This window comes from Petromyzon marinus, chromosome 42, assembly GCF_048934315.1.
Source record: "Petromyzon marinus isolate PM22_M1 ecotype Great Lakes invasive population chromosome 42, UKy_Petmar_22M1.pri1.0, whole genome shotgun sequence".
NCBI classification, from domain to species: Eukaryota; Metazoa; Chordata; class Hyperoartia; order Petromyzontiformes; family Petromyzontidae; genus Petromyzon; species Petromyzon marinus.
The window spans coordinates 4265653-4292848 of NC_133708.1; the positions used below are offsets into that span (position 1 = coordinate 4265653).

Genomic DNA, 27196 nt, shown 5'->3' on the forward strand with positions numbered 1-27196 from the left:
TCGCAGCTCTTATAAATTCCCTTTTCACACGATCAATAGGTAAACTCCTCCCCCCCCCCCCGCGCCAAACGGCAAGTCCACCGGCACGTACACCACCTCTTTTCTAAAATCGGCCAATCAAATGCTAATTTTTATGCTAATTTCTTTGTCAGGACACCTTGTTTGCTCGCACACAGTTTAAAGGTCCGCGGTCTGGGCGTGGTTGTATTTCGCTGAATTCTCCTGTTTGATTTGTACTAGGTGCCTCGGTGAATGTATATGCTCTGACTTTAACATAGCTATTTCTGTGACCAGTTACAAGCTAATCACTCAGCTATTTCAATGCTAAATTCTATGCTAATTCCTTTGTCAAGGGGTGCCTCTGCGGATGTATATACTTTAACTTAGATATTTCAATGAGCCATTTCAATGCTAAATTATATGCTAATTCCTTTGTCAAGGCGCTTTGTTTCTTCTCACACAGCTTAAAGGTTGCGATCTGAGCATGGCTTTTTTCACTCCAGCGCTGTCCTCCAGACAGTCTCGTCCCTTCACCTGATGAAGGCCGCTTGTGTTGTGGCCGAAACGTCGTGATTTTTGTTATTTTATTTTTTACCTACGTGACTTTACCCAATAGAACCAAAGAGTATTGTTAGGGTGTTTATGAATTGTCTGAGGTTGCTTAATCTGTGGAACTGCCAGTGTTTCTTAGTTAGATGAGGCATAAATATTATTTGCCTTAAGAGACCACTTTCTGTGCGTTGTTTACACTACGTTATGGATGCTGTGTTTTTTATTCCTTAATATAATGCCATCGTGTTTTAGGCTCAGTCTACATTACAATTAATATGACAGATTAAAAATGCGTGTTTTTAGAGATACATAATTGAAAAAAAATGAAGATAATTTGTATATTGCGATTATAATTTTCTATCTATTTTTTTACTTCGCTTATGTGTTATTGTTTATTATTGGTTTATTTTTACCGTCACTTGTTGCATATGTCGGAGGAAGTGGTGGTGTTGTTTTTGTTGATGAAACACGATTCGAGAGCTTCTTGACTCACAGGGTCATGCAAAATAAACTGAAACTTAATGGACAGCTGAGGAAAGACAGTTTGAGTTCGGAAATATATATTTTTGCACGGACATCATTTGGCGTAGCAAATGTGTAAAGCGTTCCAACCACCCCCCCCAACTCTACACTCAATGCGTCGTGTCCAATTCACCGTACGTCACATGACTTATTGATGAATGCAACTCAACACAGTATCACTTAAAAAAAATGCTTTCATGGTGGATTATACGTAAATAATAATAGGTCTACATCACCACATTAGAATTACATCTTGGTTGCTCTGCCTATAGGCTGTTTAATACTGGAGTTCGTTACCTCAAAATCCACTACGGCAACATACAGCGATTGCTTTTGCATCATGTCGCTGGGTTATGGTGAAGGGACCCACCCCACAGTGTTCATGGAGACCTCTTGCCTATATGAGGCAATCCATACACATTGTAATGAGCAGGCTAAATGGAGCACAGGAGGGCAAGTGAAAGATGAGCTTCATTTTATTCACCCGAAACCATATTGACGCTCACCCACTTAAACACGTGCTTCTGGCAAATATTGTTCCAAACAGCACAGTAAGCTGCTCATTAGTGAAACAAACATATGTCCGTTTATTTTGTAGATTTTAAAAAATGCATGTTCATCAGGATTTCATTGTACACGTACGGTAGCTGGGGACCTTTTAAGCGACTGCTTGGACCTGTCCAAAATTGGCAAATCTCCCTCTTTCCAATGTGTTTTCGGGTCATACCATGTTCTTGTACCATGTTTGTTGTCCTTCCCCTGTACCACCGATTAGCACGGTCGGCTAACACACGTACACGTTCGGCTTCTTCGGGAGCTCTCGTGAAACTGAAGAAGTTCCCAGAAAACGTCGGAGACATCGTGCCCAACAATGCGCAGTGCAACCATAAAAAAAACCACAGACATAGAGAGAGGGCTATGAAGCACAAGAAAAACGCGAAAACGTACGCAGCAAAACTCTCCGTCAGTAGGGCGGTGGCCCTCGCGGGCACCGTCCCGACCCCGTGGGTACGTGGTGGCTGGGGCCTCACAGGGGGCCCACATCCCACCAATGCATGGCGGCGAAGTGCGCTCGGCGCGTGTTGGAGCCGCAGTGGACCTCGCCCTTCTTCACGTGGTGCGACAGGAGGTCGTCCACGAAGGAGCAGCGCAGGCCGAGGGGCTCGATCAGCGAACACACGCTGGTCTCGAGGGCGCACTGCTCGTCGATGATCGGACCAAACGGCTTGGGGATGGCCAGCTCCTTGTTCAGCACCACCATGTTCACCTGCGAGTCGTGACACGTGCAAGAGGTGAATTTTTTTTCACGTGTGTATGTTTAACTTTGTTAGCAGCGTATGTAGCCAACCGCACTAATCGGCTGAGTGTCTCGCAGTTTATAACGGTTTGTTAGAAACGTCTTTGCCGTGTTCACCTTTCCACAATAAAGAATACGACGTTTCGCCAATTCTGGCCGTCCCCTTATGATGCTAATTGTAATTATTGGTGAAACATCGTACTCATTGTAAATGTTGTGGGTTTAACTCTCCAAAACACCGGTGTGCTGAACTCCTAACGAATTGGCATGTTTTGTTTACGTACTGAACCTTACTAATTAAGCAAGCACCCTCTCTAGTTTCCGCTCCTCCCTCAAGACCCACCTCTTCTCCCAGGCCCATCCTTCCCTCCATCCCTTAGCACCCCCATAATTCCGGTACTCACAAACCGCCCTCCCCATACCCCAAACCCTATCCGCCAAATCACTTTTCGTTACCCGAATTGTACCACTCATAATCCTTGTAAAGCGCTGTAGATAACAGTGCTATGTAAATATAAGATATATTGGCTGTGTCGGGTGGTGGCGGATTTGACGACATTTATATTTATGCGATCTAACCCAAAAAACCTCTTATTATGGACAATATTGGTCGTGAAAGCTCTGCTACTACTACGTGTTAACTTGCACCTGTGGTGGCGAGGCTGTTATCGCTCGCCAAGCGCACGGCTTCCGTCGCGTTTTGCATTCTCGACCGGTCGCAGGGGACGTGAACCCGAGGTTTGCCACGCAACATTGCAGCAGCAACAACGACAATGAGGGCAGCCACACGCACCATGTTGGAGAAGTAGGCCTCGGCCTTGCTCTAGTTGAGGAAGAAGAGCACGGGGAGCTCGATAATGTCCGCCTCCTCCAGGCCCAGCTCCCTCTTGAGCACGTCACGGTTCCAGTCGATGCAGCGCTGCCACCACACACAGGACAGATAAATGGGGAGCCGGGGATCGCGTCGCTTCAAGGCTGTGTGGCAGGTGCCTCCCCAACCCCAGCAAGCTGTTAACGGCGCTGTCTCCACCGCTGCGTACGTTCAGTGGTCCCTCGGTCTATGATTCCATCGATTAACAATCCGCCTCCCATAGTCCCATTTCTATTAACGATACATTTTCAATGAACGATACGGTTTTACGATATCACACGGCCGCCCATTTCGGCCAATCGGAGCGGTCCCAAGTGGACTCAGCCAACCTCAGCTCCAACAACCCCTTAAACCGCTATCCATGTTCTTAGCCAAAGGTATGACATTTTATTGTATGCTCTATTCATTATTTATCCATTTTTCTATTCATATTAATGCTCTAATGTGTTCCTACAACGTGTATTTATTAAAATTGCGTGTTTAAATATTATAACCTATATTTTTAGGGTGAAAAAGATCAACTTCTGGTCGTCTTTTAACAAATTAAGCCTTCAACGTGTATTTCCTATATTCGATTCATGATGTCAAGTAACGATGGTTTTCGTGGACCCAGTTAACATCGTTAATCGAGGGATCATCGTATATCTGTACAGCGGCTGGGAGGGCAATCACTCGTGATGATAGTGTAGAGGTGTTAACTACTCACTGTTCGGTAACCTGCATTGCCACGAGGTATCAAAGGGGCAGTGCAGCGTTACCTCTGTGTACATAACGGTTGGGGTCAGACGAGGTGAAGTGGATCGTAGCGACAGGTATCAGTGTGTTTAACACGTAGTAGAGCTTCCACGGCCAATATCCATGAGAGGTTTTTTGTTGGATTAGATTGCGTAAATATACATGTCGTTAAACCCGCCACCACCCGACAGCCAATTAGTAAGGTTTGTCACGCAAACAAAATATGCCAATTGGTTACTAGTTCAGCACGCCGATGTGTTGAAGAGTAAACTCACATTTATAATTCGAGTACTAAAACTTACATCCTATGGTTGTGGCTTTAGCCAGGAAAAAATACATTTTAGTGATATTGCTATTGATTTAATGATCAACTTATATTTAACATATGTAATTGAAGATATCGGTGTTACAAAAAATAACCTAATGATAACATGTCTAATGAATGTAAAACACTAAAATCCCTCTTGCACCCTCAAATGCGGAATGCGCACCGTTATAACGCGGAACACTCCCGTTATAACGCAGAACGCTCCCATTATAAAGCGGAATGCTCCCATTATCACGCAGAATGAGCGGCGTTATAATGCTGAATGCTCCCATTATAACACGGCATGAGCGCCGTTATAACATGGCATGAGCGCCGTTATAACATGGAATGAGCGCCGTTATAACGCGGTTTTCTGAGCAGTCGACGTCGAACTACTTTCTTGAGCTGCATGGCTGAATGGTGTGATACAGTACGCGGAATGATACAGTAACACGGCGGTGTAGCCTCAGTTATTTATCCCGCCATGTTACTCCCCGTGTGCACATCATATCTCGCCAAACTGTTGTTTACATTTTTAGTGGGGAAATAGTTTTTCGCTTAAAACTAGTTTTTAGTTTGAAGCAGCACTTATCAGGAACGCATCTACCGCCTTAAACGAGGACTTACTGTGATGATATATTTTATCATTTTTATTAAACAAGAGCCCAGTATACGGCACGAGCGACGGAAATTATATTTTTGTTAAACGGACAGTGTGATTATCGTGGACATGACATCGTACTTTATATCGTAGCATCCCCATAAGGGGTGACCCGAATGAGCTGTGTGTGCCCATCTGGTGGAGAGGCGATGATGATGATGGCGAAGCCACTGCCAGCGCATTTCAGTTTCAAATTAGTGAACTATTCTAAACTAAAAAAAAGATTTTACCAGGTAAATAGCTCTTTTTCAGAAGCGACCTGGCCACAGAAAGTCAAGAACAAAGAACACGTTTAAACAATTTATTGAAAGCAGTGCAACATCAATCAAACACCAATATTTTAACCACATCAATTTGCAGTGGCGATTAATAAAATATAAAAGAGAAATGCACCTGGAAATGAGGCACTTCTCATAAATGTACTACTGATTTTGGTCCATGGAAGGTACATTAAAAAGCAAAGCGAATCACATGACTTGGTGGCCTGTGGTCGAACCTGGCGCCGACGTCTTTTCGATGCCGAGACACGTAGAAGAGAAGCATTTTGAATCAATATCTCCTGTAAACCGGAGTACATTCGCAGGCGGATATTGTCAAGAAACTCTGCGCTTTTAATTTAAGCTAAATTCCCAACTCTGAAAGTTTGACGCTCATGCAATGAACATTAAGTCTCACGTGGCAGAGCGGGTGAGAAAATTCCTCCCTCTGACACGTGGAGCCAGAGGTCACTTCCAGCTGTCTCAGAGGTAGCGCTGCTATATCCTCTTCAGTGAGCCATACCATTACACAAGGGGGGGTTGGTTGCACTGCTGAATGAGACATCCCAATGGATACTTCGTCTCAGACATGATGCAAACAGGGAAATTATGATAAAATTTTGTAAAGTTTAAAAGCCATGTAAAACTATTCTTCACATTAATCTAAATCATTGTTGCCACGGCCAATTCGAGTGACGCACACTCGTTACATGTTTTTCTAATTTAAACTTTTCTTATCCAATGCAAAACTGGATGTCAGAGTTAAGTTGATCCTTGGGGCTCTAGTTATCCTTCGATCTCAAAGGATTCGCAAGTCAATTGGGGGATGAATAGGCCTGAATAGGCACGAACATCATACCAGCCACAGTTTTCTTAAATGCCTTTCCCTACACAATGTTTGCAATGATAAGGCAAAAGTCTGCTGCAAGAGTTACTTGGCTTAGATAACGCCCTTCGACAAGCCTACTATTTGTTTTTAGTCCTTAAGAGCTGGCACGAGTTACCTGCCTGAAATAATCAAATCACCATACGTGATTACAGCCTGGATTAATACTCACAAGGCAGTTGCCTGAATTGAACCAGCTGAGCAAGCTATGCCAGAGCTGTGCCGAGCCAACCCTGGTGTGACTCGAGAGGTGCTGGGTTGTTTTTCCACTGCACCAGCCAAGACATGCCAGGGCTGTACCGAGCCAGCCCTGGTGGCACTCGGGAGGTTGCTTGGGTTGCTTTTCCACTGCAACCAGCCGAGCCATGCCACCGGCAACAAGCACAACGAGCAAGTCGAGACACAGGTAGACAATGTGATGACGCCGTGTCCTCACCACAGTGTGCCGACTAGCGTCGCACATGATGAACGAATCATTAGCCCTGTTTAACACGTAGTAGTAGGCTACGTGTTAGATATAAATGTGTAATTCAGCCTGCCACCACCCGACAGCCAATTGGCGAGGTTTGTCACATCAACAAAACATGCCAATTAGTTGCTGCTTCAGCACATTGATGTGGCAAAGAGTAAAAATAGTAAATTGTGGATTTACTCTCCCAACACACAACCGGTGTGCTGTAGTAGTAACAAATTGACACGTTTTGTTTACGTTATAATCTGGATGGAACACTCATTTCTTTAGAACTGCTTTTCGTGTTTCGTTTGTGGTCCTTCCCCGACACCTCCGATAAGCACGGTTGGCTACGTATGGTGCGAAAGAAGTTCAACATACAATTCTTACAAATTGGCTGCGTCGGATGGTGGCGGGTTAATCAACGCATTTATATTTACGTGACCTAACCCAAGCAAAACTCTTTGTGAATCATTGACCCTGACCCTGTTTGGGCCCGAGCTAGATTCAGATGCTTTGTTAGCCCAGGAAATTATGCTTTGGTTGTGGCTCAGCACAGTGGGAAAACCAACCACCTGTACCATCAGTTTAACACGTAGGCTTTCGTGACCAATATTATTCATAATAAAGGTTTTTGGGTTAGATCGCGTTATGTATAAATGTGTCGTAACCCTCTACCACCCGACATGGCCAAACAGTAAAAAATGTGTCACGTTTACAAAGGACAAATAGTTTACTACTTTAGCCCACCGGTGTGTTGACGAGTGAATCAACATCATTTAAAATTTGAGTACGACGTTTCGCTGGTAATTACATCCAGCTTCATCGGGCAATTCGCCAGAATGGTAAAGCCCTCACTTTCTCCCGGTGTTAAATAGAGCAGCAGGGTGACGTCATCATTTAACTCATTCAGGTGCAGTGATTTCAGGCGGGAGGGGGGGGGTATTGTAATTATAAAATCGATTGGTAATCAGTCAATGGTTATGATTAGTAATGAGTTGTAGATTAGTAATTAGTTGTAATGTGTGTTATTATAATTATATGCACAATAACACATGCGGGCCTCGCACTGGCTTGGCTCGGACGATCCAGCGGAGGACGGGCCATCGGCATGACGTGGGCTGTCGTCTTCACGCCCAGGGGCTTGACGGGTCTCACAGGGGGTCCACGTCCCACCAGCGGACGCCGGCGAAGGGTGAGCGGCGAGTGTTGGAGCCGCAGTGCACCTCGCCCTGATTGAGGTGGTAGGTCTTCAGGTCGTCGATGAAGTGGCAAGCGAGGCCCAGGGGCTCGAGCAGGGAGCGCACGCGTCTCTCCAGTGGGCACTGCCCGTCCACGTGCGGCCAGAATGGCTTTGGGATGCCCAGTTGCTTGTTGAGCACCACCATGTTCACCTGGGCCACGGAATGGCACGGGAGAAATTAATAAGCCTGCATTTTAACGATGATATAAGGAATAATATACTATTTTGCAGAGGTTCTTAGCAGTCAGTTGTAGAGTATTCCAAGTTGGTCATAGAGGAGTGGGGTAGTTTAGGGTACAGTATACAAAGTATGTATGTACGGTGAACTTATTTCGCACCGTGTGTAGCCAACAGTGCTAATGGGAGGTGCGGGGTAAAGACAACAAACTAAACACAACAACAAGCAGTTCTAAGGAAATGAGTTTCCTGTGGCTGAAGTCACGATACAGCGCAAGCACAATGCGATGGCAGTGGTGGATGGTGAATGTTTACAACTGAGACTGCCACTAGTGTGACCACTTGGCAGCATCGTGAAATAAACAGATCTAAGAGAAGGGCACGGCAAGATGCCGGATGGCTATCGTAAACAAAATTCGGATATTGCCATTTCTAACAGATGCCGGTTTAATGGAGCATTCTGGATGGTAAAGTGCCGAATTGCAGAGCTTTTCCTGTATATACTATTAAAAATAATAATAAAAAAATTAAGCTTCTAATCTCAATGGTCCTCAAACTATTTGTGATGGACAGGTCACTTCTGAAAAAGAGCTATATAGATCAGTGGGCCTTACCTGGTAAAATAAAAAAAATAGTTAAACAGTTAAAGAGTGGAGCTTTGGTAACAGAGCATCCACACGCACCACGTCGGGGAAGTAGGCCTCGGCCTTGCTCTCGTTGAGGAAGAAGAGCACGGGGAGGTCGATGATGTCCGCCTCCTCCAGGCCCAGCTCCCTCTTGAGCACGTCGCGGTTCCAGTCAATGCAGCGCTGCCACCACAGTCGTTGCCATTAATACGCACGTGTGCGTGTGTGTGCGCGCGTGTGTGTGTGCATTTCTTCACAGGTGCTCGCTAACAGCACTTGCCCCAAAAGGCCGTTAAGGCTATATGGGGGATCTTTGTCTTTGTGCCTTACAAAATTGGCGCGTGATTTTTGGCGATTTCAGTGGCGATTTTCTTTTTCTCTCACTAACTTTGACGTCAATTATTTTTTATATGCATGTAGTATTAATAATAACGAACGATAAAAAGTAGCATTCAAAGCCATCAAATGGGGCTGTCTTTGGCCTTATGGAAACAATAGGCTTTTGTATTCTTTGGTTCTTTCGGTAAAGTCACGTAGGTAATAATAGAATAAAATAAAACAAAAATAAAAACAACTAAATTAAATCACGACGTTTTGGGCGCAACACAAGCGCCCGTCATCAGGTGGAACACAACAGTTAGAAACATCTAACTGCAGTGAAACAAGACGCTATATAAATAAGAGAGGGGTGGGAGGAGCCAAGGTGGGGGGGTGGGGGGTGGGGGGTGCGTGGGGCGGGGGGTAGGGCATAGGAAGATCAAAGAGAGAAAAGGGAAGACACTAAACATGCTGCAATGGACAACATGACACTAAACATGCCGCAATGGACAACAACATCATGTAGTTATGATTTTACCTGATTAATAACATATTTCCAATGATTGCTCAATTTGTATCCATCATCTCAGTTAAAGTTATGTCTATGTTTGTGTATCTGGATGGCTTCATGAACAAACCTTTCATAGTAGCCAGATGGTTTGCAGAGTACCTTGGTCTCGGAAAAAACAATATCATGAGAGCCCACAGCATTATAGCAGTGATCAGCAACTGCGGAGGAATTGGTTTTTCCGTGTTTCAGATCTGACTTGTGCTCGCGGACACGGTCAGAAACATGACGTTTCGTTTCGCCAATGTAACGATCACCACAGATGCAACTTAGTTTGTAGATTCCAGGGTATTGCAAGTCAGGAATGACATCCTTCACAGATGAGATTAGATCACGGATTTTGTGTACTGTACTAAATCGGACCTGGATCTTGTGTTTTGTTTAAGATTTTGGCAACCTTTTTGGTAACGCCATCTATGTATGGTAACGTGATGGTTTTGATCGGAGTCTTAGGGGGTTGTTTCTCCATGGTAGGAGATACAACTTTGCGGATACTACGGACCGAGTATCCATTCATCTTAAGGGCCATGTGTACATGTTCTAATTCATTGACCAGGTGGTGTTGGTCAGAGATGCAGTCGGCCCTATGGATCAGTGTTTTGATGAGGGAATTCTTCTGTGCCGGATGGTGGTGGGAATCAGGCTTCAGATAGGAGTCTGTGTGGGTGGCATTCCTTTAGACAGAATGTCCCAAAGAGCCATGGGACCTCCTCTCAAACAGAACATCCAAGAATGGTAGCTTGCCATCCTTCTCCACTTCCATGGTGAATTTGATTGATGGGTGTATGGAGTTAATGTGGTCAAGAAATTGGTTCAATGCTGGTAGGCCATGTTGCCAAATGACGAAAGTGTCATCCACATATCTCTTCCACAGGGAACGACATAGGGTGGATGTCTGGATGGCGTCTGTTTCAAATTTCTCCATGAAAACATTGGCTATCACTGGTGACAAGGGGGACCCATGGGGTATCCTCATTTTGTTTGTAGAAAGTACCATTCCAGGTGAAGTAAGTGTTGATGAGGCAGTGCCTAACCAGCACAGGGACATCAGGGTTCAGTCCATGTTGGACAAAGTGTTCAATTATTGCTATGGTGTCAGTAGGCCTCGGCAAGGTAAGGTAAAAGGTTAAAACAACGAGCCTACCTTTACCCTACCTTTTACCCTTACCCCACTTTTTACCCTTACCCCATACAAATTACCCGATTACAGGGTAATTACTGGGGTACTACACATGAAAAAGGTTTATAACAGGTAAATGCTAGGTAGAGTGCTTTATTCATAGAGAATACTCTCGATGATTACAATTTTACACGCTTTATTTTAACTCACTGTTGTTGTCCTCAAATCTTGTAACTAAATTTTAACCCACTTCCCAATGTGGTATCGACTGCAAACTTGATATACTTATGTCATACTGATGACAATACTATATTCTATCATTAAAATATATATATAAGTTTTAAACATTTTTTATGTTATGTTTCGGCTTGGGTCTAATTGTCCACAGTCAACTGACGTTGGCTGTAATTGGCCACGGTCCCTTACGTTACGGCAAGCTTCGGGGCCACTTCCTGGAGTCGTGGAGTTCTGCAATTACTCATACATTTCATAAAAGCGTGTTTTTAAGAAAGTTTTTTTTAAATATTACTAATTAAATGGAGGCCACGGACTGCGCCACGGAGCTTTTAGTGGTAAACAAGGCACCGTATTTACCGGGTAATACTTCGCGCTACCGTTACCCTACTGGGTAATTCTTCCGAGCTACCTTTAACCCTACCCTTTACCTTACCCGTTGGCATGTCGACACCTTTACTCTTTTACCCGGTAAAAAGGGTAAATTACCTTACCTTGCCGAGGCCTAAGTGTCAGGCACTGGAACCTTGGTAAATGGAGAGACCACATCAAAGCTGACGAGGACATCATCAGGGGACAGTGAAATGTCCTTGATTAGAGAGACCAAGTGAGTTGAATTAAGTACAGCTGAAGTGGTCTTGCCAGTAAAGGGAAGTAAAGTATCCGGCAGAAAACGGGCTAGTTTGTAGGTAGGTAAGTTGATCGTGGACACGATGGGCTGCAATGGGGTACCTTCTTTATGGATCTTGGGAAAACCATAGAATCTGGGTGGTCTAGCAGCCGAGGGTTTTAGGGAGAGCCGTTTGACTGGTTCGATTAGGGAAGTCGAACTGGTAATTTTCTTGTTGGTTTTAGTAGTTAGGCTGTTAGTCAGATCTCTATTGATTTTGGAGTAGCTGCCATCATTGAGTAGGCCCTGGATTTTGTTGTTGTATGTGGTTATATCCATGATGACAGTGGCATTGCCCTTGTCGGCCGAGAGGATGACTATCTCATCCCTCTTTTTCAAATTTACGAGTTCAGAGCGCTCATTTTTGCCAATGTTGCTAATGGGTTTCTTAGAATTTTTGAGGATAGTGGCAATTTCAGCTCCAGCAACGTCTGTTTGGATGTGTCCTAAGCCTTTGAGGGCTCAGCATGTTTAGTGTCATGTTGTCCATTGCAGCATGTTCAGCATGTTAGTGTCTTCCCTTTCCTCTCTTTGATCTTCCTACGCCCTACCCCACGCACCCCCACCCCCCCACTCTGTATCTCCTCCTTGGCTCCTCCCACCCCTCTCTTATTTATATAGCGTCTTGTTTCACTGCAGATTTCTTGCCCAGTTCAGCAGTTGTTTCTAACTGTTGTGTCCCACCTGATGACGGGCGCTTGTGTTGCGCCAGAAACGTCGTGATTTAATTTAGTTGTTTTTATTGTTGTTTTATTTCATTTTTTTATCTACGTGACTTTACCGAAAGAACCAAAGAATATGGATCCTTGCAGTCACGAAAACTTAAAATCTAGAATAGGCTTTTGCTCATGAAACGGATATACGGTGAAGTCCTCGCTTAACGCGTGTTCACACAGCGCGTTCCTCGCTACGAGAGTTCTGCGAGGGAGCACTCTCGCACACAAGCGGAACGCGCCATGCAACAACGCTGGCTGCTCTCAGTTATAACGTTGGCCGCTCCCCATTATAACGTGGACCACGCCCCGTTATAACGTGGTTCCTGAGCGGTCGACGACGAACTACTTTCTTGAGTCGCGCGACTAAGCGGTATGATACAGTAACGCGGAACAATACAGTAACGCGACGGCGTACCCTCAAATTAGTTGTATGTCCTACCATCGGATGAGTTAATTATATAAACGTGATTCAGTCGGTTAATTCCTCACTTAATGCATTTACACTGAACGCAGCACTTTTCAGGAATGCATCTACCGTGTAAACGAGGAATTTCTGAACACGAATGAATCCCACCCCCTGCACGAGGCAGGTGTTTGAAGGACACCCTAAAATCGTGTGTGTGTGTGCTTATCTCTGGGTATCAGTGTGTGCGTGTGTGGTTATCTCTGGGTATCAGTGTGTGTATGGTTATCTCTGGGTATCAGTGTGTGTGTGTGTGGTTATCTCTGGATATCAGTGTGTGAGTGTCTGTGGTTATCTCTGGGTATCAGTGTGCGAGTGTGTGGTTATCTCTGGGTATCAGTGTGTGTGGGTGTGGTTATCTCTGGGTATCAGTGTGTGTGTGTGGTTATCTCTGGGTATCAGTGTGTGTGTGGTTATCTCTGGGTATCAGTGTGTGTGTGGTTATCTCTGGGTATCAGTGTGTGTGTGTGGTTATCTCTGGGTATCAGTGTGTGTGTGTGGTTATCTCTGGGTATCAGTGTGTGTGTGTGGTTATCTCTGGGTATCAGTGTGTGTGTGTGTGGTTATCTCTGGGTATCAGTGTGTGTGTGTGTCTGGTTATCTCTGGGTATCAGTGTGTGTGTGTGTGGTTATCTCTGGGTATAAGTGTGTGTGTGTGGTTATCTCTGGGTATCAGTGTGTGTGTGTTTGGTTATCTCTGGGTATAAGTGTGTGTGTGTGGTTATCTCTGGGTATCAGTGTGTGTGTGTGTGGTTATCTCTGGGTACCAGTGTGTGTGTGTGGTTATCTCTGGGTATCAGTATGTGTGTGTGGTTATTTATGGGTATCAGTGTGTGGTTATCTCTGGCTATCAGTGTGTGTGTGTGGTTATCTCTGGGTATCAGTGTGTGGTTATCTCTGGGTATCGGTGAGAACAGGTCCACCTCTGGGTGAATACTGTACCTGCACATTATTGTTTTCAGTCGTGATGTTTATGTCATCGAGGATGTCCTGAATCTTCATCTTGCGCTCCAAGGATGAGACAACTGTGGGGGGATCATAGATGGGAAGAGGGTGATCGCGATAGAGGAGATGTGGGAGGTCAGAGGTTAGGTTTCATTGCTTACAGCATTGACTACAACTAGCATTACTGCCTGTTGTAATTACAACTAGCAGTAACTACAACTAGCAATGGTGAAACGTCATACTCAGATTGTAAATGTTGTGGATTTGCTCTCCAACACACCGGTGTGCTGTGCTAGTAACAAATTGGCATGTTCTGTTTACGTGACAAACCTCAATAATTGGCTACGTCGGGTGGTGGCGGTTTTAACGATACATTTATATTTACGCGATCGAACCCAAAAAATCCGTATTACGGATTCTGTTCAATGCAAAACCGGTACCAGTTCTCGGTGCAAATCAATCGCTGCCACCCAAAGAGAGATGCCAATTTCCTGATTGTCCAACTGAAACCCAAGACATGTGGCAGCCCTGACTTTATAATGCCATCCAATGTTTGGTGCTTTACAGTTATATTTCTTGGAAAGGCAAGGATATTTTCCCAAAACGTATTTTTTCTTTCTTTGCAACTCACCAGATGGAAGTCTTTACAAAAGGGTCGGTGCCTCATTTTTCTCTTCTAGTCAATCATGACCCAGAACTTTTATCAGTATTAGAATACAGTCTAGGAAAGGCCTAAGGCCCAATCCACCACGTTTCCATTTTGCCTGCTTTCAGATGCCCTCAACTAGCAGAAGACGAATATGTACCTGCACATTAAAGCTAAACACAAATACGTAGTCGTCCAATGTGCGGGACACCGCTTCATTTAATACCTAGGATCTTGCGCTGCCAACTGCAGCTTCAGCGTCGATGTTTATAAATCTTCAACCTGCACATTTAGTGACGAGCTCACCGTCTGGGCAGCTCTCAAAGAGGCGCCTCTGGCCGTGGCCCTGCTGGTGCAGCTCCTTGAGGAGACGGAGACACGCGTTGGGGCTCGCGAGCAGCAGCCGGAACCCCTGTGTGTCGCACGGCACCACAAGCAAATCGCACACAACAACAACACAAACACGTAGAACACGACAATAATAACACCACGCAAAGCACAATACAATTCACCGTAACACAAACACGTCACACACAATGACAACACAACACAATGCACAGCAACACAAACACATCGCACACAACGACAACAACAACACAAACACGATGAACAACGGCAATAACAACACCACACAAAGCACAACACAATGCACGGCAGCACAAACGCATCACACACAACGACAATAACACCGCACAATGCACAGCAACACAAACATATCGTACACAACGACAACACCGTACAACAACACAAACACACAATGACAACGACATCAACACAAACACATCGCGTACAACAACGACAACAACAACACAACACACAACAACACAAACAGACAAAGATCGTTAGCAGCCCCGCCGTTGGGCAGGGGCCTCCCACCCGCGTCTTCCACTCTTCACGATCTCTTTGCCACCTCCATCTCGGGCATTCCCCCAAACTGCATCTCATCCCACAATCTCATTTTCCATCTTTATTTTTCCTTCCAATCTTCAGCCTTAGTTCCTTTGGTAATGTTTCCCCATCTCTCATCCGATGTGCGAGCAATATCAGCCCCCCACTGGAAGCCCTGCGGCCACCTTGCGCCACTGATGACGCCGTCACTCGTCGTCACCGAGGTCGTCACTCTGGACATCTTTGTGAAAAAGAGCTTTGTAGCTCATCGGATTCTTCCAATAAAAATAATTCAGATTATGATTCTGAGTGTCGCGCGTCTTGAAGGCCGGATGCCTGACAGCTGCCATTGGAAAATGCATGCCGCTTAAATGATTATTTTTAAAAAATCTGTCTTCTAATTGATTTTTCTAAATCTCACACAAACCCTCCTATTATTTCCTTTTTAAAGATCTTATTATCTTGTTCAAGTAAAAAAAGATCAATGGTCATCTATTTGCATATTCTCCAGATTATAAGAGACAGTTTTTTTCTCCCCGTACTTTAAAACAACATTTCCAGGTGCATCTTATTATTCAGTTTTCGTGTGTGTGACCAATATAACTTTATTGACACTGGGCACATGTTTAGAGTGCATCGGACCTTGCGAGTCTTTTATAATGATGAGACTATGGTATACCTTCAATAGTGCTGTTTGTTTGCTCACCCCTTGGCATTTTGGGCCTGTGCTTAGCAACCACAATAATAACAACAAAATAAACAACGCATGTATATAGACATTGTGCATGCACGTGTGCTCGAATATACAGGGTGCTTAAAAAAATGTTTAACACGTCTGAGAATTTGCAACAATGCCACAAGAAATGTGCCTCCAGGCTCTGGAGACCACCTGGAGATGATTCCAGGCATGTGTTGACAATGATTGCGAACAAGTGGAGACTTTCACATTTTTAAGCTATTAACATTACATTTTGGTATCATGTTACAGTACCTTATCCGTTATTGTTTCATTAAAAACGATAGTCCCATTTAAGTGTTAACGTTTTTTGGAAGCGGCCCGTACTCGAGGCCAGCGGTACTCCACGCCAGCGGTTCCCAACCCTCTTTCCCAACCTCCAAATATTTAGCGGAACACCACACGCTGCAACCACTAGTTATTTGAAATTGTGCATTTCCTCGGTGAGGATGTTATTATTTATCTTTTTTTCCACGGGACCCCCACCCCACCATAGTAGCCTCGCGGACCACAGGTTGGGAACCACTGCTCGAGTTTAAAAATCCATCCATGGTCCTGCCCCACCCTCGTCTTGCTTCTCTCGTCTCTTACTCCTCTGTTACATCCTATCCTCTATGCTCCCAGTCTCTGCGGTCCCTCTCCGTGCCGCCCTCACCATCCTGCACCCAGCCTCGCTCTCTCGTTCCTTGTCCCTTCTGGCTCCCCTTCACTGGGAACAAACTCCCACTGCATGCGGAACAATCATCGTTGCCAGAACAACCAGCTGCCGCTCCTCCCTTAAATCCCATCTCTTCTCCCCAGTCCAATCTACTACTGCTGCTGCTACTAAACTAACCTAAAATTAAATTAAACCATTATTTTACCAGGTGAGGCCCACAGAGCTATGTAGTGCTTTTTCATTAGTGGCTAATCACATGGGCATTTATTGCAGCCAAATGCTTTAAAAGCATATTGATTCTAAACGTGAAGGACCCGGAGACAAATCCTCGCGACCACAGGAAGAACATGCAAACTCCAAATATACAGCAGGCGTCAGGGTCAGTATGAAATCCACTACCTTCTCTACACCAGGTAAGGTAGTTAAAATCTTGCCACCGTGGCGCCTCCCTGTCCCCCACCCCCCAGCTACTACCAGACCTACCCCAACCCCCCCCCCCCCCCTTAACCTCTCCCGCCTGTCCTCCTAACCGTCACCTAAACTACACCACCACTTTCTAAATCGCAACAACCACCATCATCTCCCGTGTAATCGGAGGACAGTTCACCATCACGCCAAACCTTGCGGTCGGGCGCCGGCACGAAGCTCATGAACTCGTCGACGTGGCCCACGCTGAGCCAGTCGCTGTAGAGCTCAACGGGCGCCTGCACCTGCTGCGCGAACAGGAACTCGCGCACGGCGCGGGCCATTTTGCGCCCCGCGCGCTCTCTGCAGGGACGGGACCACATACGAGACAAGCGGGGCGCGGCGGGTCAGGGCGGGTCGGGATGTCACACCTGGGCGACAACGGCGGGCGACGGAGTCAGGGGGATAAGGGGACAGGAGGTGGAGAGGGAATGCGGTGAATGGGACGATCCTGCGAACGAGGGACCCATTTGAGCTCGAGGTGGTGCGTGGCACGTGCCTGTAGTCCCGCCACTCTTAGAGTGATTGGTGCAGCGGCGGCGTGGTTGGCTTGGGCCCTGGTGAAAATAATTAATTGGGCCCCCCCATCCCTCCATCTTCAATTTTCCCCCACTTTGTATCATAAATCGTTACATCTCAATTATGAAGCTGTTTCATGACCGTTCCCCTCTTGTCTGTGTGTGTGTGCGAGCTGCTTAATGAGCTCATTCTTTACGTTTTCTGGCTTTCTGCCGAGTTCGGTTATGATTCGGAATCATACTATACAGTGTTGTTATGTTAAGGTTTGGTATTGAGCGGTATGCCATGTTAATTTAAAAAATATCGCACGATATGCTGCTAGGTGTGTACAAGTTGTTCATATGCTAGTGGTCACATGGCTATATATTTTTTTTGCTCTCAGGAAGCCACTAGAGTTATGCCCTTTCAAATCGAAATTGAAAAAACATTCTTTAAAACTGATTTTTGTACTTAGTTGATCCTGCAATCTCAAATGTAAATGATCTATAAACCTGAAAAGTTTGCATCTGAACTTCAATCTTTGATTAGTTTGTTGTCCTTCCCCCACACCTCCGATTAGCACGGCTGGCTAACGTACGGTGCGAAAGAAATTAAATGTGCACACCTATATACAACACCTGGACTCCTCTGGCTTATCGGCAGTGCCTTCCCTGTGACGGCACCAGAGAAGGTGTCGGTCCAGCGATGTTGGTAAATTGTCACGATTCAGCATCGTGACCAAACTCGCCCGTTTTTTGTGTAGATGGTACCTCGTTTGTATTTTCTCATTTATTTCTCTGTCTCATTTGTTGCAGTTTTTTCTTGACGATGGGTGTTTGAGGAATCGCCGATTCCAATACAATTGTTGCATTCAACGGCGAGCGCACGTCCAAATGTGCTTTCATGTGAATTCCAGTCTTGCGCAAGAGCAATTTTCGATGTCCACTCGCCACGACGAGAGTGCTTCGGGAGGAGGCAGCTTTGTCATTGTCTCCCATTGAAGAGGGCGAGGGCTACAGTGGTCCACTATATACTTGAACTAATTAAGGTTTGTGCAAATGAGAAAGCTATTTTTACAAGTGGGCTAATGGGGAGGGGGAGAGGGGGGGTGAAGATAACCGTACAAATGAGATAGAATAAACGTGAAAAAAATTAAGCCCAAATGAAGTGGAAGTGGAGGGGGTGGAGCTGGGGTGAGGAGGTGCATTGCGAGATGAACCAGCCAACCCGAGTTTGAATCCCGGCCATGTTCAACATCGGTTAAAGAGCGTTAACCTGAACCGGGCCTGGCCCATTCCCACTCACCAAACGTGAAGGATGGTGGAAACAACCCCCTGTGATTGACATTGGTGTGGAATGGCCTTAATGCGGAAGATTTTTTTTTAATGCAGCAAGGCAGTCGATTTCTTCCTTACTTTCTGAAAACATGACGAAAAATAATGACTGAAGAAGAATCGGCTCTTGAATCAAATCGCGACCGCCGACTGAATATTCATCGAGTTATTGAAGAGGTTCGGGGGGAGAGGGGGGGAGGTGAATCATTCCATGCGGCGACCCCCAGAATGAGAGAGGGAGTGAGACACCCAGCAGACTCACCCGGGGAAGGCGCTGCCGATGATGATGCGCCCGAGTGGATATTTCTTGCCCCTCACGATGACGGGGGGCGACACCTCAAGGTTTCCGAACGAGTCCAGGCTGTTCACCCATTCGCCTCTCCGTGTCTTCCGCGTCACATAGCCAAAGTCCTTGCCCTGAGACGCCGGCCAGGGCAGAGAAACACCATGGTGGCGAGATATTAACTACCTCGCCTGGTATGCTGGAGGTCAGCTTTTGAGACTGTCGAGAAGTTCTTACCGGGGTCCCCGACTCGGTGGTGCCTCGGCTGGGAGGCTTCCCCCCCTTGCTCTCCAAAAACCCTTGCAGAATTATGATGTTTGGTCCAAAGTCCTTCGTTTTTAGTTTCGATCATTCATTTAAGACCATTTTGCTTTGATAAATTATCCACGTGATAAGCCACTTCGTTGAGCTATAATTTGTGGCCAGGTTGCTTCCGAAAAAGAGTCATATAGCTCAGTGGGCCTTACCTGGTAAAATAAAATAAAAATGTTGGTTTTAGTTTTAAAACATGAAAGGCTCACAGACTGAAGGGCTGTAATCTGTTGGAATTTTACACGTTGAAACAGACCATGGTTCATTTACATTATTACCCACAACTAGTGACATAGGTGCATAATAAATTGAGTACAGTCTCTGAAAAGTTCACGATTTGAAAAAGAGCTATAATTGCTCAGTAAGTCTTACCCCAGTACAATAAAAAAGGTTTATTTTTTAGGAACGCAGTGAACATGACTCTCGCCATGTCCAATTGCCTCCACGGACTCATCCCTGCATGCCCCGTCTCACTCCATCCTCTCTCATCATCCCCTCGGTTCCCCTCCACGCCCCCTCCTGCTGCTCCCCTCTCATCTCACTCTACTCTCCTCCGCACGACCTTCCCATTGCTCCCTTTCTTTTTGTCCTCACCATACTCCCCCCTGTGTATAGGAGGATACGATGCATTTCGTGGGTAACAAGCAATTCCTGTGAATGGGTTACTGGATGATGTATACAGTAGTCCCTCGTTAACACTGACATCGATTAAGTATACCTATCAACCTGTTATCAGTGCCTACCTTATTTCAGACCAATTCAGACAGTATTGGTCACCCCGTGCCCTTATAAAGGGCGAAACACAAACAAATAGAAACAAAATTTTGCCCGCATGGAAACGGCTGTACGCCGTATGGACCTGAAAACTTAATTTCCCTGTACAAGAATACGGGTAAACCGTATGGGTTGACAGGTATGTTTAATGTTTTTTAATCGGTTCACGTTTCACCTCCTATAGGACCCCTATGGTTCCGACTGACGTTAACATGTTGATTGATGGTAATGTTTACGTTCTGCACCCCGCGTGCAGAACGTAAACATTACATGACTGGTACCGTCTTCCTGTTTCAGGAGAAACCCAATTTTCTGATATACCATGATAAGTCCACCCGTTCGCCCAACTTAACGCCATTCGATTTTTTTTTATCTCTGCGATTTTTGAAATAAAGTCTACAACTAGCAAACCAAGCGACCTTGAAGAGCTTAAACATGTTACTGTTGTTGATGTTGCTGTGTCATCATCCATCCCCTACAGCTGTGTTGGAAAATGTTTTCTCAGGGTTTGAACACTGAATTAGTTTGATTATAGTGAATTATTGATCATAGTAAATGATGGACGACGTGGAAGTTTATTAATAATCCGATAATATCTAATCAATACCATAACATTTTGAATAAACTAAAAACTCCTAAGCCATATTAAATTAATGTCAGTACCTCGAATAACAATAAAACTACTCAACATTATTTTTGGTCTATTATTTTTCGGACACCCTGTATGCTTTTTAATCCGCGATTCGCGAGGCAGTGTGCATCGCTTTCTGCCATGGAAGCGTAGCCAGCAAGGGCTGGGTGGGGTCGACGCGGTTACCGTTAGAAGGATCGGCACGGCCTTAAGTTCGTGGTCCCGCGGGGAGTCGAACACGACCGGTATGACCTTGGTGGGACACTCGCAGTAGCCAAACTCCATCTCGTCCTGCGCGTGAACAAAGAGAAACGTCAATTACCCCACCCCCACGAAACCTCGCTGAGTGAATGGAGCAGCGTTGGTAGCGAGTGAATCCACCGGCGGATTAAGGCCTCCCAACGTCGCACTAAGACGTTTGGTTTGTTTGACCATACTTCACCGTGCAGGTGGAGTGCAGGCTGAAGGGTGGGCCCTAGGACCAGTTCGGATATCACTCACCACTGATGTTAGCTGTCATCAGGAAATCGAACTTGGGTCGCCGGGTTCATAACCCAGTGCTCTCACCACTGCACCACTGCACCACTGCTCCATCAGAACTAAAGCATTATGAGATGCTAATCATCTTCGACAGATGAGCTCACCCTGTGTGCTTACCACTATGAATGAGAATTGAACTCAGGTCACTGGGTTAGTAGCACAGCACGCTAACCGCTACTCTACGGCTCCCCACACACCTCAGTACTCTCTCTTACACACTGACACTCACCTGCATCCACACGTCCATCTTGACCTGTATTTCAATTGGCGTGCACCCGGCCAGGTGAGCGAGGGTGGTCATCTGCTTTATGAACACCGCATTCGAGTCGACCCTGGGGTGACAAAGACAAAGTTCCCCCGTATAGCCTTAACAGACTGTAGGGGCAAGTGCTGTTAGCGAGCACCGATGAAGGCCGGCACAGCACACGAGGGGGTGGGTGGCCAGCACTACACCAACACACACTCTTCCACACACCTTTGTCTCCCTAGTGGTGACGTTTACACATTGCACCAGCTACTCCTTTGAGGCATAGTCGACCTAGGAGAGGTCCAGGACCGGTAAAAATATTCGCTATCACTGGTGTTGGCTGTGAACGGGAATCGAACCTGGGTTGCCGGGTTTGTAGCACAGCGCACTAAACTGCTACACTTCCACTCCCTACTAACCCTGAGGTGAGCACACAACCACGCAAACACACAACCACGCAACCACAGAACCATGCAACCGCTCACCATGCAGAGAGGATACACCACGCATCACACGCCACCGCATCTAGGCCCGGTTTAATTTATTTTTGGGATTAACATAAAAATCGGGAACGTATCCCTACTCCCCAGATACCTTGACATGAAGACCTCCAGCGCCGGCTGGGTATTTGGAGTCATGATCCACGGAGCCACACGAAAAACCACGCTGTCGGTGAAAATCGGTGTGCTCTGTTTGCCCTGGCAAAAGCGAGAAAATAATAATACTATAGCGTCACAAAACAACCTAACCCATAATGTTCATAATGATGGTTTTGGGTTAGATCGCATAACAATAAATGTGTTGTAACCCTCCACCACCCGACACAGCCAATTGGTAAGGGATGTGTCATGTAAACAAACGCCAATTAGTTCCAACTTCAGCCCACCGGTGTGTTGGAGAGTAAATCCACAACATTTACAATTTGATTATGACGTTTCACTGGTAATTACATCCAGCATCATGCGCCATTTGCCAGAATAGCCTATCCCACTTCACTTCCCATAGATGGATCACTGATGTCAAGATGTGTCCAGACACCTGGATAGAAAATAAATCGCAACGTTCGATGGGCAGACAAAAAGCCGACTGCTGCAAGGATGACCGGAGTCTGCGTGATGGTTTATGCTCCTCGACAAGAAAGATGGATGCACGGGGATAGATGCTGCCCGGTTGCTGCTGCTGGTTCTGCTGCCCACTCACCGGCAGGATGCTCTGGAGGAGGCTGAGGTGGAAGAGAACAAATCCGTTGAAGTCGCCGTCCGGGAAGCTTAGCCCCTCCACGAAGAGTTTAACCTCTCCGCCACGACCCGGGTACTCGAACAAGTAGCTCGACTTGCCCGGCCCCAGCGAATGGCTCTCCGTGCCTATCACCTTGCTCAGATCTCAACACCACCGAGGCACCGACAACGTGTCAACCAGCGAGTGTCCTTCACTTGACATATCCCCCGTCACGTTTACAAGCTTGTGATGGTTGTCCGATCTCAGAATCAAGAGTAGGATTCAGACTGGAGAGTGAATTAAAACCTTTTCTATCTGCGAGGATTACATTGTTGAAAATGCTCGCGAATGCAGAAAAACCTTTGCTCCAGTGGAGGAAAAGTGGGGTGAAGTTGCTGGAACGAGTGAACATAGGGAGGAAATGGTAAGTGTTAAATAACTATGAATACAATAAATAAATAACATTCAGAAGTACGACGTTTTTTTAATTTCCTTTCATAATGATGATGATTTGACAATGATAGAGGTGGTGGTGGTGGTGATCTCCTCGGGAGATACAGGGGTTTGATAACAACGCAGCACAGCTGTTATCAGTTCAGCACTGGGGAGCGCAAGCCGCAACACTCTCCCTGATTGCATTCGCGTTCTTTTTAATGGACCAGACAGTCGACTCGTTTATACATTTGGTATAAGTACGTATATGAAGTAAAAAAATCCACAAGAGTGAGTTTAGAGCGGGATTACTGCAAGACGTGAGGACTATGTGGGCAGCCGAGAGGGCATACCTGATCTTTGCAGACAGTTTCAAATGTAGTAACATTCTGTGCTCACCTCCCTAGTGTCGATGGTCTGTAGGCACTACGCACACTCGCGAATACTGAGTCTGGCGGGTCGCGAAGAGGGAAAAATGGATACATTTAGAAACTCGCGAATATGCGAAACTTGCAAATCCAGAACTCGCGCTTAGTGAGGATTTCTTGTATTTGGATTGAGGACTGCCTCAGGATACCAGCTACCATAGGCTTGAGATGCCAGGTAACCAGGAGATAGCAACGCAGCTACAGAATGTATGAAGTGAAGTCGTGAGTCGTAAGGAATGAACTGGCGGACCGTATCTCTCTTTAAATACACCTTGATGCTAAATGCAGAGGGAAAAAAAACCGGAGGACCCGGAGAAAAATCGACGCAGCCACGGGAAGAGAGACATGCAAACTCCAAATATAGAGAAGTCAGGGTCGGGATCTTACCCACGAACTCCTGTATACCCAGCGAGGTTGTTAACATCTCCTAGCCACCGTGCAAAGTGATTATAGACAGGCGTCAGGGTTGGGTTTGAGCCCACGACCTCCTGTATCCTGTATACCAGATGAAGTAGTTAACATCTCTTAGCCACTGTGGCGCAGTGCTCCGTTGGGTCGATGGGCCTCTCACCAGGTACGTGGAAGACGCCGGCGTGCTGCGACTCGAGGGTGTGCAGCTGGAGGCTGTAGCCGGGCGGCAGCTTGGCGGGACCTCGGGTACGAACCAGCATGGGCGACATGTCCTGCAGGTCTGTCGGGGGATGGTCACATGCGGCGGCATAGCGATCATCACCCATCAGCTCATTAGTGACACAGTGATTATCACCCGTCAGCTCAGTGACACGGTGATCATCACCCGTCAACTCATTAGTGACACAGCGATCATCACCCGTCAGCCCATTAATAACACGGCGATCATAACCCGTCAGCTCTTTCTGAAGCCAGCATCGCAGCTTCACTCGATCTCATTCCCTCTTCTCATTCCTCTCTTTCTCCACTGCATCTACCCAACCTCCTTCCTGGTCTTCCCTCCTCCCAGTTTCCCTCCACTTTTGTGGGCACCGCAACATGGCTCCCGCGACGCTTCGTCGACACCCAAGGCCTCTCGCCCCTCTAGGGGGAGCCCTTCTAAAGCAGTGGTTCTCATACCGGGGGGTACTCGGGGGTACAAGCAGTGCCAGATTAAGCTAGTGCGGGGCCTGTAGCATATGTTATAAAGGGGCCCTAAATATGAAAACACAATATTTTTACTTGCATAGTAAAGTCATTGTATTTTTTAGTTTGCTATACAGCCAAATACGACAAATCGCTAACCTTTAAACACCCAGTCATTCATAAAAGTTGAAGTCGGTATAGTACTATAATAATAGAGAATCACTGAATTGGAATTGATAGCTTCAAAGCATTTAGCGCGGGGCCCTTGAAAGTGCGGGGCCCGTAGCTAATGCACGTGTAGCTACTGCACGTGTAGCTACTGCACGTGTAGCTACTGCACGTGTAGCTACTGCACGTGTAGCTACTGCACGTGTAGCTACTGCACGTGTAGCTACTGCACGTGTAGCTACTGCACGTGTAGTAGCTACTGCACGTGTAGTAGCTACTGCACGTGTAGGGGGTACCTGAGGTGATTTATCAATGAGAGTCATTTTGTAAATAATCTTAGATGAGTCTGCCAATATAAAATAACCAAGATGAAATTTATATCCATATGGTAACCCAAAACGATATGAAAGACCTTTCTAAACTCACCGATCGTAAACAATGTGGGTTTCCAAGATAACCAGCGAGCGCGAACAAATTACCTCGCGCGTTGCACAGCGTCCATTTAATTATCTTCTTTTATGCACTTGCAGTTACTAGCTAGTTAGGATACCTCACGAAATGAACAACTGGTTCAAATATTGATGTCCATTATTCATACATTTATTTCTCAGAACCATGTTTAGTCGGGCAAGGAGCTTGTGCTCGTATGAAACAAAATTCAACAAGGGGGTCACAGAAGTCGCCAATCGAAGGTTGAGAACCACTGATCTAGAGGGCGTTTACGCATGTCACACGTCACACATTTTTTGTGCATTTGTATTATTAAAGAATAAAAACGCTCAGCAAGTCGTCAATGAGGAGCACGGAGAAAGCGAAGCGGCGTGAGGTGGAGATTGGAGTTTGCATGTCTCTCTCTCTCTCTCCCCGTGGTCGCCTGTGGATTTTTTTCCGGATCCTCCGGTTTTTCCCTCAAACATTTTAAATCAACGTCACGCGTTTAGAGTATTTGGCTGCTGTAAATGTCCACGTGATGACAAGCCACCTTCGTCGAGCCGTCATTTGTGAATGCCAGGTCGCTTCTGAAAAATAAGTTATATACAGCTCAGTGGGGCCTTGCTTGTTAAAATAAAAATTCGTTTAGTTTATCAATTTTTAGTTCATGGAGTGGCGACCGCGCACCTGCTGCCCCCTGTAGGTAGCGGTCCTCGTTGTCGGGTTTTGGGGTGGAGTCCGTCTCCTTGTCGCAGTTCACCAGAAGAATGGCGCCATGCCCGTTGGGTCCCCACTTCCACGTCGCCTTCACGCGCCACAGAGAAAAAGACAAAGATCCCCCCCATGTAGCCTTAACAATACTATCAAGGCAAGCGCTGTTGTTGCGTGCAGCACCTGTGAAGGGCCGGCACGACACATGAGGGGGTGGGTGGCCAGCATCATGCCCCAGCCGCATTTGTCTTGCCCAGTGGTGATGTTTACGCGCCGCACCGGGTACTTATTTGAAGCCGAGTCGACCTTGGGGAGGTCCAGGACCAGTTCAGACTGGTGTTGGTGGCAGTCACAGTGGGTTCAAAGAACAGCGCTCTAACCATTACACTACCGCTCAGGACCACAGAGATAGAGATCCCCCATATAGCCTTAAACAGATTGTTGGGGCAAGTACTTTTCCCGAGTAGCACCTATAAAGACTGTAACGGCACACAAGGGGGTGGATGGCCAGCACCACACACCGGCTGCCTTTGTTGCCCACTGTGGCAATGTTTACTACATGCCACACCAGGTACCCATTTGAGGCTGAGTCGACCTAGGGGAGGCCCAGGATCGGTTCAGATAATTGTCACCGGCATTGGTGGCCGTGAGCAAGAATAAAATCCGTGTAGCCGGGTTCGTTGCGAGGCATAGCGCAAAACCGTTACTGCACCACCGCCCAGCACCACGGGCACAGAGCGACAACCGTCGAAGCTTCTACAACGCCCCCCCACACCGCCACCCTCCAGTGAGCGAAGACTGCGGCCACGCTCTGGGGATGACGACACGGGCTGAGCACTCGCGCCTTTGCCGCTTGTTGCAGACGAGCGCGGTTCGAGCCCAGGGGCCGCCCTGGATGACGCCGCGGGGTGTATCAACCAGAGACAAAATGGGCCGTCTGCTTCACAGTGGTGGACATTCGAGATCCCGTGACGTGATTCGAAACGGAGTGGACCACGTGTGCCGGCGTCACGGTCCAAACTTACCAATTAAAATTACTCGTAAATGACCTATGAACTATAAAACTATACAAAAAAGGTGT

General features: G+C 46.4%; 2 protein-coding genes across 2 annotated transcripts; both read right to left on the reverse strand.

Moving 5' to 3' along the window:
- Positions 1-1532: 1532 nt before the first annotated feature.
- On the reverse strand, positions 1533-3679 carry LOC142930584 (protein-arginine deiminase type-4-like). The gene is made up of 2 exons (XM_076073444.1): positions 3165-3679; positions 1533-2341 (listed from the first exon to the last, which is right to left on the reverse strand). The coding sequence occupies exons 1-2, from the start codon at positions 3165-3167 to the stop codon at positions 2102-2104; spliced, it is 243 nt and encodes an 80-aa protein (XP_075929559.1). The 5' UTR covers positions 3168-3679; the 3' UTR covers positions 1533-2101.
- Positions 3680-5232: 1553 nt separating this feature from the next.
- On the reverse strand, positions 5233-26956 carry LOC116951197 (protein-arginine deiminase type-2-like). The gene is made up of 12 exons (XM_032969679.2): positions 26092-26956; positions 24281-24400; positions 22832-23013; positions 22226-22329; positions 21614-21716; positions 21031-21135; positions 19107-19261; positions 17168-17315; positions 14572-14677; positions 13617-13699; positions 8643-8768; positions 5233-7933 (listed from the first exon to the last, which is right to left on the reverse strand). The coding sequence occupies exons 1-12, from the start codon at positions 26357-26359 to the stop codon at positions 7694-7696; spliced, it is 1740 nt and encodes a 579-aa protein (XP_032825570.2). The 5' UTR covers positions 26360-26956; the 3' UTR covers positions 5233-7693.
- Positions 26957-27196: the final 240 nt, after the last annotated feature.

Coding starts and splice junctions, on each gene's coding strand:
- LOC116951197 (XM_032969679.2), bottom strand. CDS start 26,359: ATGCGGCTGGGGCATGATGCTGGCCACCCACCCCCTCATGTGTCGTGC. Junction 23,014..24,280: donor CGGCGTCTTCCACGTACCTG/GTGAGAGGCCCA, acceptor GGTGGTGTTGAG/ATCTGAGCAAGGTGATAGGC. Junction 19,262..21,030: donor CCGTGCCGATCCTTCTAACG/GTAACCGCGTCG, acceptor CCGGCGTCTCAG/GGCAAGGACTTTGGCTATGT.